Source organism: Rissa tridactyla, chromosome 8 (genome assembly GCF_028500815.1).
Source record: "Rissa tridactyla isolate bRisTri1 chromosome 8, bRisTri1.patW.cur.20221130, whole genome shotgun sequence".
Lineage (NCBI taxonomy): Eukaryota > Metazoa > Chordata > Aves > Charadriiformes > Laridae > Rissa > Rissa tridactyla.
Genome location: NC_071473.1, coordinates 3,575,152 through 3,589,906, shown reverse-complemented (window position 1 = coordinate 3,589,906; position 14,755 = coordinate 3,575,152). Strand labels below are relative to the sequence as shown.

The following is a 14,755-nucleotide window of genomic DNA, read 5'->3' as shown; positions in this document are numbered from 1 at the left end:
GTAGAAAATAAATTCTTGATGGGACAGCTGGGACTACAGGATTAACTTAAAATGTAAGACATTTAGTTTTGGTCTGCTCATTTGATACAGGAAACTATTGCCAAAGCCGGAGACTGAAGATGAGTTTTTACGTATGTGCCGTCTGAAGGAGAAAGAACTGGAAGCACTGCCATGTCTTTATGCCTCAGTGGAGGCAGACGCATGGAGCAGTATCGAAGATCTTATTCGAACAATAAAAGACCGGATCGGAGAAGAGCAGCGTAAAACCATCTGGATAGATGAAGATCAGCTATAAAAAAGAATAAGTAAAATGGAGCTCTTTGGTGACAAAAGGACATACCCAGGTGGAGCAGGGGCTCGCAGAATTCTCTGACTAGGTGCCCGGTGCTCACCCCTGTTTCACCCTGGCTGGCTGGGGACTTCCTGCTGGCAAAATGCATGTATGGAATGGAACCGGAGCCGTGTTGAACGGCCAGTGTCTCGGATGCTGGGGATCGAGGATGTGGGTCAGACCTCAGCCACCACCGCAACTTCTGACCCACCGGCATCTCTGAAGGGACAGCAGCTGTTCAACATGTGAGAAGGACAAAGATCTTGAGAGGGAGCTCGGGGTAATTTATTATGTTGAAAATATGGATCTCATTTGGTTCATTGAAAACTTCTCGTGAGACCAGATAAGTGGAATCTAAGAGAAATAAAGCATGGGGATTGGGCTAAAGGATATGGAATTGAGATGTGCCCCCCGTACACCCTGAGGTGGCATTCTGAACACACCCAATTGAGGAAGCTGAAGGCTGGTTGATAGCAACAGCAACACTACTGGTGATGGCCGTAGCAGCTCTCTAACCCTGTTTTTCCATAACCATTTTAATCAGAAGAGAAGAAAATAGCTTTTATTCCTGGCATTAATTAAAATGACTCTTTTCCCTTCTTTTTTAAACCTCAGTTTTATTTAACAGTTTTGCAGGTTTCCTTTGTAGTCCTGGTACTCACGGCAAAATAGACTCCACTATCCCAGTGGCACATCAGATCTTTCCCGATCTGACAGTGTTTCATTTAATTTATCCCTGCCTCTGCATTGTATTCATTTGTACATCTCTCAATTTTTAACATTTTTTACTCCTGGAAATTATCATGGTGCCTTCTCCAGACAACAGATTTCTCTGTTTCTCTGCTGAAATCTGTATTTCTCTACAACATCCTCGCCTGCCAACATGCCTGCTCTCAACAGGAGGGACTGTTCTGAGAAGAAGAAAAGAAGAATTTCATAAGCCAGTAATCGCTGCAAGCCACTCAGTCCTTGACCTCTCTGCCATGATTGGCAGCAAGGAGACCAGCAGGCATCACGCTGTGCTGTGGCCAAGAAGGGTAATATTTTCACAAGTGTGTACAAGACTTAGAAGACCACATCCCGTTTTCAAAAGCACTTAACTCCTCGGAGAGTTTAAGTTCCACTGGTAATGAGCGCGACTTAGACTCCTAAATCTCTTCAGCCTTTTGAATTTTTTCCACTATACGTTAGACATGGTATTGAGACTGCCAAATGGATTCAATAAAACTGACCAGACAATTATGACTTGCACAACTGCTGATCTGAAATGCAATAAAAATTGACCTACAGATGACGAGTTGTACATCTCATTATCCTTAGATCCTTCATTCCTTGCCATATCCCTGCCTTTTAAGATGCATTTAATAACAAATTTACCTTTGCTTCTGTGTTCATCCCATCTTGGTGCAGCAGCTGGCAATAAAAAGACAACCAGAGTCCAAGACAACCAAAACATCTGGCCTGGTTGCCCTCCCTGGATTAAATGCTAGGTTGTCTTTGCAACGAGCTGCTGACGCTGTGGGTATCTCTCAAGTAGGCTGGGTCACTTCATGTTGGCTTGTGTGATTGTGCTTTTCTGCTTTTCTCTTTTATGCACATCATTTTTTAACTAATTGTATCTTCTAGAAGTCATTTATGTCACTTGCCATCTAACTTTCTGCTGCTGTGTTTCTCAAATTATTAATGTTTGAAAGACTGTTCATAGCCAGCGTTTCTCAGAGAATAGCTCCTTACCTGCCCAATGCCATCTGTTTGGACTCTGCAAGCAGGGGGATGCTACTATTTTGCCATCTCTTTACGAAGTACAGGCTGCATACACAATCCACAACTCCCTCCAGGGCAAAGAATAACAACCAACTGGAGTATATATAGAACAAATTGGATGATTCTTCAGAGACCCTCTGTAGCTCAACCAGAAATAAGAAAGTATCAGTTGGAAAAGCTGAGCCTTTCAGGAGCATTTTGCATTCATTCCTAATGTCCCGATAATGCAGCCTTGTGTGACAGCTGCCTGCGGTTCGTTACTGCCCCTCTTGTGGTGGCTTTGAGTCCTCAGCCGAGCAATGGGAGGGACCGTAAGAACATTTCTCAGCTGCTTCAGCAAAAAGTTCAGCCAGTCGGACCCCTTCAGGAGCAACCAGCTGGCTGCTGCACAGAACCCACGGGATGTCCACGTCCCACTGGCTGTGCCGCGGGGACCGGTAACAGCTGGTGGAATGGCTAGAACAGACGGCTGGTGGGGCAGAGGGAGTGAAGTATCTCAAACTGTCATGGTTGTTTCTGCAGTGATCTTCTCTCACCACAGCTTTATTTCTGAGCCCTCTGTACAGAGACAACAGTTGTGGATGTGATTTATCTCACTTAACTTCAGACATAGGAAAGGTATATGCCAAAGTCTAAAGGAGGTTCCTTTTACAATGGATGGAGATACACCTCCACAGAGCTATTTGTCTAACTTACTGTAGATGGCTATCTAAGGATGAGATTAATTGCCCTCCGAACTGTCTGGGGTTTTTTTCATGGACTATAGAAAGAAACTAGAGAATTAGCCTGGCCTCTAGCATTTAGCCTTTTGCTCCGTAATTTAGGACAGCCAAACCACCTTATGGGAAAAGTGGAACAAGGGATTGAGGCAGAGAACAAGCAGAGATCTAATTATTTCTGTGAAACGAGAGAGGAGTGAATGTATGGAGCAGACTTTTCTTCTTGGTATCCGAGTGCATCTCCTGTGAATTCCCAGCTGTGCCAACAGTAGAAGGCATCGTGGTTGTCTGCTCACGTGATGCAAAGCAACCAGACTCTGCCCAGCGAAGTTCCCTGGCAGAGCTGCGTGCTGCAGCCTGCAGAACCCTCACCTCTGTGACTCGGTGGAGAAGGACTGAGAACCATATTCCCCCATGACTTCTGGATGTGAACTCAAAGAATGAATCTATAGCTGGAGCACGTTCCCAGAACTGCAACAGAGCAAAAGGCGCCGCTATCACTTACCCTGGCTGAGAAGGGGCTTCTGATCTAGACCCAAATGCTGTCCATCTAAACTGGAAGAAAATAACCTCTGCATCTTTTCAAAGACGTTCAAATCTACAGGCTTGAAAAGAGGCCACGAATTTCCCTAAATGTCAGAGTGTTGGAATCAGTGTGGGTTCCAAGTCCTGAACTGGCAGATTTGAAGCGCAGCCTTGGAACTTGGGCTGTAGATCGTCGCAGTGTTTGCCACTCTGCTGAGTCTCCCTTGCTTTATTGCTTTGAGTGACCGGCTGCCTCCCTCCTCACACACGCGTGTCACGTGTACCAGCCTGGGCTCCTCGTCACGTATACAAATGCCCACCTAGGCACAGTTCCAGGAGTCAGGGCGTGGGTGAGAAACTGGAAGCAATGATTTAGAAAACAAAATGGAAATTGGAAATGTTGTAAACGCTTGTTGCAAAGAGTCTCACAACTGAATCCGAAGCAGGCCCTCAGCTCGATCTCATCAAAGGTAGAGATGGGAGTTTCATGGTGGAGTATTCTTTGGGTGGGTTTGCGTTGTTAGGCAGCACTTGGTGTAAGATTAGTGATTAATAACTGGACTCGCAGGTACCACTGAAATTCAGATAAGTTCTCTACCTCATGGTCCCCAAAGCAGGACACTAACTCTAGTCTATAAAGATGAAAAACTCAAGCTGGAGACCCGAGTTTGAACTGGCTGCCGTGCTTGGATGCCAGAGGTCTGACCAAGCTGCGTGGCAGAGACGTGTCTGGATCTACGGTAAGCAACATTTATATCAGTCCATTTAAAATCAAATCACTCAAGGGTTTTAATTGAAGTCTGGGAACATTTCTCAGCAATTTGTATTTTAAGTTAAAAAAGGAGTTAACAGGAAGTCCAGGCCATTGGCCTATATTTGGTATGCTACCTTTTTTGTAAAAAGGTGTAAAGCATAGAATAATAACTGCCTTTCAAAATCTATTATTGGAAAACTACTTCTTCTTTCCTTTAAGAGCTCACAAGAGCTTGTTGAAAAGTTTTCAGATGTAGATTGTTCTTTGGGAAATGTCATTGAGAAATTGGCCACTAGAAAATGCAGTTGGAAAATTTGTCAATGGAATATTGTCCTGTTAGAAAATGTGTTTTCATCCAAATCAATTGGCTATGGAAATGTTTCCATTCTAACATTTCATTTTTTAAAAGTTTGAAGTATTTCAACAGTACTGAAGCAGTCCTTTTCAATATTTCATGTACTTTCAGTCTTTTACCTAAAAACATTTTCTGTTTTTAATTTTTTTATTTTTATAGTCGAAATATTTTTGAAAGTCTGCATTTAAACATTTGATTTGATTGAAGCGCTTGTAGAAAACTTTGCATTTGATGTTTATAGACGGCAAAAACCATGGAAGTAACGGCTTATAGCCATCAGATGTGGTATAACGTCTCTGATCACAAAAAAAAAATTAAACTGAATCTGGCTTTGCATTTTGTTTAACTCTGCTGCTAAAATGATGTACTATATAAGTCAGTATCATGCAGTTCAGCACGTTGGGGAATTGTTGCAGGTAAAAATTTCATGCAAACTTTATTACAGAGAATTTGATATTCCTTTGAATGAGGATTCTGGCTGGAGGCAAAGCTGTCAATCGGTCTGTCTGCAGCACAGACAGCTCTGCCAGCGCAATTTGCCAGGGAGTAGGAACACACACAAAGCAGACTTTTGCCGATGAACTTTAAGTGAAGATAGTTGCCAAAGCTGGAAAAGTGCCTGTAAACCTGTTAGAGGTTTCTGTATTCTTTTATGCCAAGCTATTTTCATGGTCTAGGGTTCCAAAGCTCCGCAGGGAGGATGAAGTCAGGGAGACACCATTGCGGCGGAGCCGCTGCGGCGCTGGGGGGTTCGGGCCGTGGGAGCCCCGGAGCTGCCGCGGGGTCACAGCACCGCACAGGGCTGAGGTGCTCCAGCAGCAGGGATCATGCCGTCCCCTGGAGACTGGAACAGCACGGCACAGTCAGGGGTTTGGGACTTCTGGGAGAGCAACGTTCTAGGATTTGCAATTATTTGAATTGAGTATGAGGAGTCACTCAGCATTAATCAGCTTATACTGTGAAGCCGATCAAATGTGTTCCCCTTTGGTGCAGTTACTGCCTCCCCTGCTCTCGTCCAGTTCTGAAAAATCTGTTCTGAAAAAGCACTATTTTGTGCTATATACCTTTAAAAGGTACACAAGAATTCAATGAAGAGATTGTGATTCCTCTCTTATAAGTTACTTCGTTTTCCCCATTTCTCCTGCTTGCCCAGTTTCCAGAGTTCTTGTTTGCTCTCCACTCCATGTGCTCCGGGGTTGGTATCCCTGAGATCCTTTGTCAGAGCGCTACTCTGTGCGGTGGTCTAATGCACCAAAAGATCAAGGGAAGTGTGTAAATTGAAACTGTAACTCCAGAAGAACCTTGTGCTTTACCAGACCTGTCCGTAGAAAAAGGAGGCTCTCCCATGGATCAACACAATGTGCCTTTTGACTTTGGAGCCCAAATCCCAGTGTGATTTTTGGTTCAAGCACAGTGAATATGGTTCTTTCGCTCTGGCAGCTTGGATGGCAGTAGTGCCATTGCCCGGGACACCCCTCCTGGCACAGCGGGAGTTACACTGGCACCGCCGTGTGGGAGTCCTGGAGGAGCTGGGGTAACCGTTCTGTCTGACACCTGCCTGAACAGAAAACCTAATTCAGCCAACGCAGTGCTGAAAGGCCCCGACAGGAAATTTCCTCCCGTGTCTTTCAGGTACTGCAGAATCCTGCCGCGCTCCCAGAAATCACACCTGGTATTTCTGCAAAACCGTCTCTAGCCCTCAGGGATCAGCCTGGACCCAAAGACTGAAGAATCTGTGCCGTTCTCATGGACTTTCCCCCGACCCTTTCTAGTGGGAATCTTGATCTCTGAGCCTGCAAAAGCAAACAGAAGGCCTCCCATCCCTGTGGTCCTCATCTGTGGAACTAATGCTTTTTATCAAGCCGGCGCTGTGAACACCTTTGTGCAGGCAGAGCTGGTGGACAGAGAGCTGCCGTGGCTCGTCCGGGCGGGTGGAGGAGATGCTCTGGCTGCCCTCGGTCTGCGCCGCTCCAGTCTCAAGGCCCTGAACCTGAGCGTAACGCAAGTCTGGCGGCTGCATCAAGGGTTTGAGTGGTGGCTGCCTTAAGCAGTGAGATTTCTAGTTAGATTTGAGAACCCTACCCGTCAGCCAAGTTAGAACAACAGGAAGCTCATCCACCCTCCCTCCCCCGCCTCCTTTTTTCTGTTCCTCTGCTGCAGAAACTTTCTGATGTTCAGATCAGAGGCTCTCTGGGGTTAAATGCACCATTAGTCACTGGAAAAAAAAGGGGGAAAAAAGACCCTTTAAAAGCAGATGGTGGATGATAGAGAACCTGTTTGAGAGTAAATATCTACAACAGCATGTTTGCTTCATCAGATATTAGCATCAAAAGCTGTCTGACAATTTAGCAACAAACAGCAATATTGATTTTCTTCCAAACTGCAGATGCAGAAAGACAAAGATGGAGAGATGGCTTTTTCATAGGATCCTATTCATGCCTGGGCAAATAAAAGACAGGGCCGCCAGACAGTAACGTACCTGCAACCCCCAGCCCCATCAGCGTGGTGAGAGCAGGGTGGAGAGTTCAGCTCCAGCCTCCCCAGGAGTGTTACCACCCCAGGGACGAGAACTGGGACTGGGGCCAGGACCAGGCTGTTCCCACCAGGGAGAATGGGAGGCAGTGTAAAGTGATGGAGCTGGGATGGAGCGTGGAAGAGCCCTGGAAGCCCAGCTTGCTTCCCGTGCTGTTTTCAGAGGCGGTGTGAACGAATTGCTGCAAAGCGGTCTGAACACTAATAGCTACCACTCCACCTGTCCCTCCCTCAGATACAGCAGCCATCCTGACTTTCCAGGGCACTGGCAAAATGCCCGTTTTGCCACCTTGGCAATCTGGAAAAATTCTACCTGAGAACTAAGATGCGACTGTTTCCTCCTTTATTCTCTGTCCCATCAGCTTCTTTTTCACAAGTTGGTAGAAAAGCCTTCTTGTGGTCAGCAGTCAGATCTCAGAACCATTTCTTGATGACAAGTGTTGGGTATAGCCAGTCCTTTGGAGAACATTTTTCTTTTTCTGATTTAAATTCACTGCAACGAGTGGTCTCACATCAATTATGTACACTTCTCCTTGTCTCTCTGTCTGAAATGTCAGTGAATCTGATAATTTTTGCTCACAGAAGTATTGGGGAACTAGCAAGGATCTCTGGCACAGCCTGCAGTGATTGCATCTACCAAGGCATTAGCAAAACAGCAAGGAAAGAGAAACAGGCACTGAAACTTGCTGAAGCTTAATCCCCTGCTCAAAAACTACTATTCAGAGAGTAACTCCTAACGTAGTGCTTAAGAAGGCACCAGGACACATCAGGACAGTGCTCAGGAAGGGCTACACAAGGCAACCTCTAGCCATGGTCATGGGGACATCCGGAACGTTCAGGAAAAAAACAAATGTGATAAGAAATAAAGGATAACTCATACTTAAGCTGATTTATTCCTGGCATAAATGGACACAGTTCCATTACCTTTCAGTTCTGGCTAAATATGCACCAGAAGGAACGAAGCTGGATATCGACTCTGACCTAGTCGGAGTTCTTTATAGTAACATTACCGTATTGTTAAAATCCTGTTTTAAGAGACAATTTTTGGTTGTTGCCTTCATTTTTGCATCCCAGAGAAAGCCAGTGGGGTAAACTTCTTTTAAATGAATGTGAAAAATTGATGCTCGGTTCTAAGTGCGTGTTTATGAATATAACATCAAATCCAGTAGCTTACGACAGCTCCTCTCCCACTCCGCTCTGCCCTCCGAGCGCTGCCTGCCCTGTGGATGTAGTAGTGGTCTTTCTCCGACCAGCCTCCTGGAACAGCCACACAGTCGTCCAAAGACAACCTTTGTCAACGCTGGCCAGATTTAGCTTTGTCATTGTAGCACATCTGCAGCATTTACTTCGCCATATCCTGGTGCCGAGCTGATTTGCTCATTATCAGATTGCTGTTTATTAATCAAAGCGGTAACAATGGGACGGAGAGCTGGGATACAGCACAGACAGTGCTTCATTTGTTCCAATTGATTTTCCTATCACATTTTATTACTCCTATTTACTTTGTATGCCTCGGGAAGATTGAACTGCACTGTGCAGTAGGGGTACCTATTTGAATTTCTCTTCTTTTTAGCTCTTGCTACTTCTATTATGATAGTCAGAACAGTACCTTCTTCCAGCAACTAAGCCATGACCTTCTCCGCTATAAAACAGCGTATGGAGATTTTGTGATAATTAGACTCCACCAGTGTGTGAAGTCCTGGAGGTGGAGTCCTAGGGAAACCCACGAGAATCATAGATACTGAGCACATCTGAAAATAACATCTCCAGGATGACATCTTACAAATTCTCAGCGCTGCCCAGAACCATTGCTGTAGCTAAAGCAGGCAGAAGGTGCAGGGAAAGGGCATCCAGGACAGGCACATGCATGTGCTTAGGCTCGGACCATCGGGTGGCTCCAGGATGAGGTTTTGTTTTGCACTAAATGATGTTTTTTCCTGCTTCTTCCTAGCTCGTTTCTAATGTCTTAGGTCACTGTTCACAAGCCGGATCTTGCAAACTTCAGTCAGCACATCTAAAACATGGGGGGAGACCAGATGATTACTGTCAGGAGGTACGTGGTGGTTTATGGAAGTTGACGCATGGGTCAACAAAAAGACAAAGGACGGCACGTGCTGTAAGATTGCATTAATTGTCTCCTTCCCATAAACAAGGCTCACTGAGAACCAAAAAAAACTGCCTGAAAAGACTCTCAAAATATGTGGTGAAGGTCCTATTTTCAGCACAGCGAGGATTTCACTCTAGAGATTTAGAAGTGTTTGAACTATATTTATTCTGAAATTGCCCCGTTCAATGAGTACAACAGGAAACCCATGGTTTGGCTGCAACCGTAGGTGTGAGATGCAGTTGCGTGGGGAGGTGCTGAGAATATATTTTTTTTAAAAAGCTTTGTTTTCCACATTAATTTCATAATTAGCCTAATTCAGGAGTGAGGAGGCAGCTAGCAGGTGGTAGCGTGTGTCATTAATAAAGTTCAAAACAGAAACCACAACAGTCAGCTGAGCGGAAAGTTTCCATGGGCTCTTCACTGTTACTGGAAATGTGGGAGTCCCTCACGCAGGAATTTCTTTCTTATCACGTGTTTTATCTTGCTGAGATGCTGTTTTGTAATTTAAGCAGAAAGTGTGAATGTGTGTGCGTGTCCGAACACGCATCTGTGAGCACACGTGCACCGCACAACAGAATGAGTCTACAGAGACATGTGCAACGCTGTCCTCTTTGGGAACAAGCCACACGACAACAGGTAGAATTACTCCTTTTATTATTTTTTTTTACTAGCAGAACTGCTTTTTTTGTTCTACTAGCAGAAGCTTTTGGTTTTTAGAGCCGAGTTGTAGTGCCCTGGCCCCTCTCTGAAGTACATCCGTACACTTGTCGGTTGTCCGACGGTGGCTGAGTGGTATGACTTGGAGCTTGTCTGATGGTTCCCCATCCTCCTCCAGCTGATGACCTTGAGCTGCACCAAATAATTATTTTCTCGCTGGGTTTTTTCAGCAGCAGTAGGGGTAATTGAATGATTGTAAAATAGGCCACTAGGCCACTGAGGGTTAAGTGAAAACTAAAATAATGCCATCTACAGGAACATTTTTTGGTCACACTTAAGGTCACCATCAGATAAAGGGTTAGGAAATATCTGCCTGAGACTTTAACATCACAAATGGGTTTCTGCGAGCACAGCTTGTGAGTGATGGGAGCGGGGAGGAAGAAGGGAGGAGAATATACAGGTGCTGGTGGTGGCTTTAACCTGGACTAAGTTCAGACGCCTGGATAGGATTCTCTTGAGCGGTATTGATCCGAGGGGAAGCATTAAGTATCTTTGTTAATCTGGCAGTGTTTCGTTCATGCTCTATTGTTATTGTTATTAGAACCTGTGATTTACTGTGTCCAGCCTGGATCAAATTCAGCAGTTGTATTTCTTAAGGTTATTTTTTTCACCCCATCTTACTGAAGTGCATTTATGGCAGCAGCAGTTTTACAGCTTTTTAACAGAATGATGTCTCCCTCCAGTGGTGACGTGACACAGCTTGGCTTCCCAAAATCAATTAGGCCATGGGAGTGTGAGTAAATGAGTGTGCATGACAATACACTTTTATGTGAAAGAATTTTGTGACAGACAGGAGAATAACCCTTCAGTATTAGCCACGTATTTTGTAATGTTTCTCCCAGTAGAACTACCCCGTCTCTTTGAAAATCCTCTCTTGAATAGCAAATCTCGTTTTAATACTATTCGTTTTAACAAAATAGTTTAATATATGCAAATAGCACTGAATTCCCACTCAATTTGCATGTTTTACTATTCGAGTAGTAATACTTTCTAGCTGCCGGTTCCCGAGGTGTACAATAAAATGCTGGGTTGGGTCCCATCCCCCTGTGGCATGAGGTAATACAGCGCTTTAGACATTTTGTAGAAAAAAGATCTCTGTGGATTAAGCTGTTTTCAGTTCAGAAGAGACATGTTCAAGCCCTGGTCACCTTGTAACAGAAAGCCATATGATACGAGTGCACTGGGGTGAAGAGATATTGATTTACCTTCTGTAAAATAAATGTAAAGTCAAAAGCCTGAGCGTTTTTCAGCACCTCTCCAGTACTCGCCCGATTCGTGTGACCCTTCCTGCACGCCCCGAGTCTCAGACCTTCCACCACACGTCCCATGCCTCTCTGATCACCCCTGAATTGCAGATTCATGGTATGAGTTGCCAAACTTGTGTGGCCTGTGTTGTGAGCTGCAGGTGCTCCTTTATTCATCCATTTGGAGTTCCTTACTCAAGTTCTCTATTTTTCCCATCTCTCTTCTCACATTTCCGTCTCTGAGACGAACTTCATAAACCACTTCTCTTAGCCTCCCTATGCCTCGCTGCGGTCCCAGTAGAAACAGTGCAATATTAAAAAGCATATTAAAATAGCAGAGTGATACCTCAACATGGGAAACAGCAAGGAACGTGATTTTATTTGAAACAGTATTTAGTGTTAATTATGCTTTTCCTTCCAATAGTGAATAACCACGCAGCGCTGAAATTGGAAGACTTGCTCAGAAAGGGTTCCATGTGATGATTTGGCTATAATGCCAGTGGCGCCTGGAGTAACCATTCTGCTGATTTCAGGCCATAACAACGGGCTGTGACGGTTTGAAAATCAGCTAAAGAGTTCCCCTTCTTCTGAGTATCTTAAATGGATTGGAGAAAATATATTTGAGCATTTTCTTTCTGAGCTCTTTCATCATCAGAACCGTGATATAGAGTAGCTTTCTTCAGCGCTCACTGTATCACAACCACTTGCTAAAATAAGAATTTATTTTTGAAGATAAAATGTTATCTTGTCTCTTCCAGGAGGATGCATTCTCCTTCCGTTTATTTTGGGTTTCTGGTTGTACTTTTGCCCTGTCACCCACAAATATTCATTGTGTGTTTCTTCCTCCTTCTCTTCTAGCCAAGGTTATAAATTAAAATTCAATTTCATTAAAATTGTAAGTAATCATTCTCTGGCTCTCATTAGTAATGATTCGGTGCAGGGGGATCCCGGCTGCTCCCACAACTGTAATTCAATTGGACTCACCAGCTCTTGTTCACAAATCGCTTGAGCTGCACTTTCTTCACAAATTTATGGCATCAGCAGCGTCCAGAGGTTGAATTACAGCTGCAGGTTTGATCAGGGACTGCATTATTCTGCATCTAATCCCTGCGTTCTGACAGCAGCGGGGGGGGAGCACTGTTGTTTTACAGGAACTGTGCATTGTTCTTCTGCTTTATGTCAGGGGCTGAATTGCCTTTGGAGTCAGGGAACTGTCAGCCCAAAGCTACAAGCAAAGAACAAGCTCAGAATGACATGGTGTATAAATAACAAACATGGAGACAGTCAAAACAGCACTCCTTCTCCTGCACTCTCCTAAATTACTGCAATGGTGATTGACCACAGACTGTGCTCTTGCATCATCGGATGCTATCTGAATATATTGATGCTCTCTGAATATATTGAAGCTCTCTGAATATATTGTTGAAATGTGACTCCCAGATTTTACCCAAAATGAGGAATGTTGATATTCACCAGTGGCAGAAAGTCACTTAAACATTGATTAACTATTTCAGCCAGAAGCCGGAGTCATGCATTCATTCACGCACAAGCCTTTCCACTCGAGCAGTGATCTGCAACCTATGGCATTCTTGGCAAAAAGGGGACGTCAGCAGATCTGGAATGGCACGCAGCCGGACTTGAGCCATTTTCCACAGAGGGAACATGTCACCCATCAGCCGGCAGCCGGGACTTTGCCTCCTGCAAGGCAAGATGACCCCAAACCCACTGGTACCCAGGGTTTAAACCCAGTGCAAAGCAGAAGCCTTCGCCCCTCCTAGAAACACAGTGCTGACACCCAGCTGACTGAAGCAGGGACTCGGCTCTTAGTTTGGAATTGATCTTCATTAGGACGAGAGACGTTCACGCCCCAGACACATTTAACCTCCGCTTGGAACAGGGGGCAAAAAAAAATGCTGCATTGCCTCTGAAAGTTTCTCCCGCTTTAATGTGTCCGTGTGCACGTGCTCCAGCAACACAGCGCAGATCCTGTATCGCTGTCTACTGCTCACTTCATTGAGCTTTACTGGTAGATCATTAATGGAAATCACTGAATATGGGGCAACAAGGTGGCTTCACCACCGTTCCGCTTCTTGTGGCTTCTGCTAATTTTCTTGTGTAGTTTTGCTTGTTTTAATAGCAAAATGTGTCATATCCTAGTTTAGCACAAATCCGGGGAGGCAAATTACAAGAGATGCGGAGCAATTCCTGTTGACTTTAATGAGGGTTGTGCTTTTTAACAACTACGTTGAGAGGAAACCTAAGATCCTTTTATTTCTTTATGCAGCCTTGTCTTTTTTATACGCGTTGTTGTTGGAGAGACTCTGACAGGAGACGGGGCACGGGAAACGTCTGCTTTCATATGACAACTCGGAGCAACAGCATTTGGCTCCTGGATCGCAGCTTTTGGCGGAGCTGTCGAGTCACCCGTTGTGTGCAGTCCCTTGTGGCTGCCGGCTCCCCCGCGCAGCATCCTCCGTCACTGTTTCCCAGGTGTGTTCCAACATGTTTTTCAGTCTATTTTACCTCCTTCATTTGCTCATTTTTTATTCCTTTGCAAACTGAATTATATTTTTTTTCCATTCCTAATTAACTCCCTGCCACCCCGCTTGTGGTAAAACCTGATTTATTTCTCCTTCTCTGCACTGAGAGGACAGGATACTTAATCTCCTCTGGGTGGACGCTGAAACGCCGTCTGAATAAAATGCTGATCACTCATCTGGTTAGTTCCTGCCAGCTCTTCTCTGCATTCCTCCGCCTGGGTTTTGCTTCATTTGCTATCGTTTCTTTGAATGACAGAGTCCCTTCCTTCTCCGTTTTTGGAGACTAATAATCCCTAAATCAGCTACTCGTCACATTTAGGTGTGCACGTGAGTGTTTATCCTTTCATGTTATCTGTAAGACCACGAATATTCACAGGTTAAAAAGGATTGCTTGGAAAAATACTTTGAAAGGTTATTAAGCCAATGGCTACGATTTATTGCACTTGCTGTTCTTTTGGGGCAATTTTTTTGTTGACAAGGAACCACTTTTTGTATTAATGTTTAGAGGAATAAAGAAGACTTGGGATCCCCCCCATTCGGGGAGCAATGAATAATCATGTTGTAGAAACAAGCAAACAGAGCAGCCCAATGAATTTGCATTTTGAAAGCCTCTGTGTTTGATACCCATCTGCAAAGCAAAGAATGAATATCAGATGTATGTGGATGCATGCAGACGTGTTTGCAGTGGCAAGCTCTCTCAGATGGCAAACACTCACTCTAAGTGCCAGTGTTTTTGCACATCTTGAGAAATATTTGTGTAAGAATGGAAAGAGGAAAGATCGCCCATCTGCAATGTGTAGTGGAAAACGACGCGGGCAGAATGCACAACATGTGCTAAGTGAAGGGAGCCAGGTGAAGGAGGTGAGGAATCAGGATTTTTCTTCTTCATGCCGAAGCCTTGAGAGACCCATTTAGTGCCATCTCTAATAGCGGGCTTTTCAGAGGCGCATCCATTCTGCCTCTCCTTTGAAACTAACCTGGGCCCAGAAACTTCACGATGAATTCAGCCAGAGGGCTGGGAAGCCTGGCCTGCCAGCCCCTTAATGGGCTCAGGCAAATGCTGCGGACTCTCTGCCATGTATTCATCCCAAAGTGTAGGTGTTAAGAAATATGAGGCTGGTAAGTGGGTGACAGGCATCTGCGAGCGTCACCTCAGCAATTCAGGTT

The 14,755-nt window shown here is 44.8% G+C and overlaps 1 protein-coding gene across 10 annotated transcripts in view; it reads left to right on the top strand.

Moving 5' to 3' along the window:
* CARD11 (caspase recruitment domain family member 11) overlaps positions 1 to 14,755 on the top strand; it is a 66,412-nt gene that overhangs the window by 46,291 nt on the left and 5,366 nt on the right. For 4 of the 10 annotated variants that reach the window (XR_008468003.1, XR_008468009.1, XR_008468011.1 and 1 more), the window contains exons 24-25: positions 91 to 4,079; positions 6,081 to 13,538. Coding sequence is in view for 1 of the 10 variants with exons in the window: in XM_054211381.1 (XP_054067356.1) it covers positions 91 to 295 (205 nt within the window). In the remaining 9 variants the exon portion in view is untranslated. Of the gene's footprint in view, positions 1 to 90; positions 4,805 to 6,080; positions 13,539 to 14,755 lie in introns of those variants that run through there. The other 6 variants (XR_008468004.1, XR_008468007.1, XR_008468008.1 and 3 more) reach the window with 6 other exon arrangements.